The 782-nt window shown below is 21.7% G+C and overlaps 1 protein-coding gene across 1 annotated transcript in view; it reads left to right on the top strand.

Annotated features, from left to right (window-relative positions):
* LOC107647538 (sulfite exporter TauE/SafE family protein 3-like) overlaps positions 1-782 on the top strand; it is a gene marked incomplete at its 3' end in the record, with an annotated part of 10,057 nt that overhangs the window by 5,721 nt on the left and 3,554 nt on the right. The window contains exon 4 of the mRNA XM_021105692.1: positions 304-368. Coding sequence (XP_020961351.1) covers positions 304-368 — 65 coding nt within the window. The remainder of the gene's footprint in view (positions 1-303; positions 369-782) is intronic.

Genomic DNA, 782 nt, shown 5'->3' with positions numbered 1-782 from the left:
TCATTATTTAGATTAGTTTAGTAATTTAATCACATATTTTATTCTATATTTTTAAATATTAATAATTAATTAATAATAAAAAAATAATAAATTCTGATATTTTTTATTATTTATTTTTAACAATTATACATGATAACTACACAGTGAATCTCCTATAAAAATACACATACATTTTTTTCAGTTAGAGTGTAGTGTGTAATTATCATGTTATAATTGTCAAAATCAATTATTCTTTTAATTATGAATTTGGTTAGTCATTATGTTTCTGTTCCGATTCCTTTGATTGATCTTGCTAGTTTGCAGGAACATCAACAAAAGCATTCCTTAAAGGTGTTGAAACATGGAAAAAGGAAACAATAATGAAAAAGGTCTCGTTATTCTTCAATAACGCTATACACACACAAATCGTTCACTTTTTTATTTCTTTATGTACTTACCAAGTATTATTGAGGGATAATCAGTATAAATATGATAAATTAATGGATACCAAGAATAGTAATAAGAAAAAATTCAAAGAGATCTCTATAGTCTATCCAAATATTAAATATTATGTTGTTATTAACATTGAAATTTTAATTTAAAATGAATTCAAGAACTAGATTATTTTCAAGCTAATGTATTTAATTATAGGTGAGGTTTTGTTCAAGATATAATTAAAGAAGTATATTATTATTCAACAAAAATGTTTGGAAGTCTATTTTGAGAACCATATGGAGTCATAATTTATTTTTTTTTTTTAAGTTTTTTAATGTATTCATTTTTTTGTTTGTATTCCTTAATTA

This window comes from Arachis ipaensis, chromosome B06, assembly GCF_000816755.2.
Source record: "Arachis ipaensis cultivar K30076 chromosome B06, Araip1.1, whole genome shotgun sequence".
Taxonomy (NCBI): Eukaryota; Viridiplantae; Streptophyta; class Magnoliopsida; order Fabales; family Fabaceae; genus Arachis; species Arachis ipaensis.
This window is presented reverse-complemented; position numbering and strand designations above follow the sequence as displayed.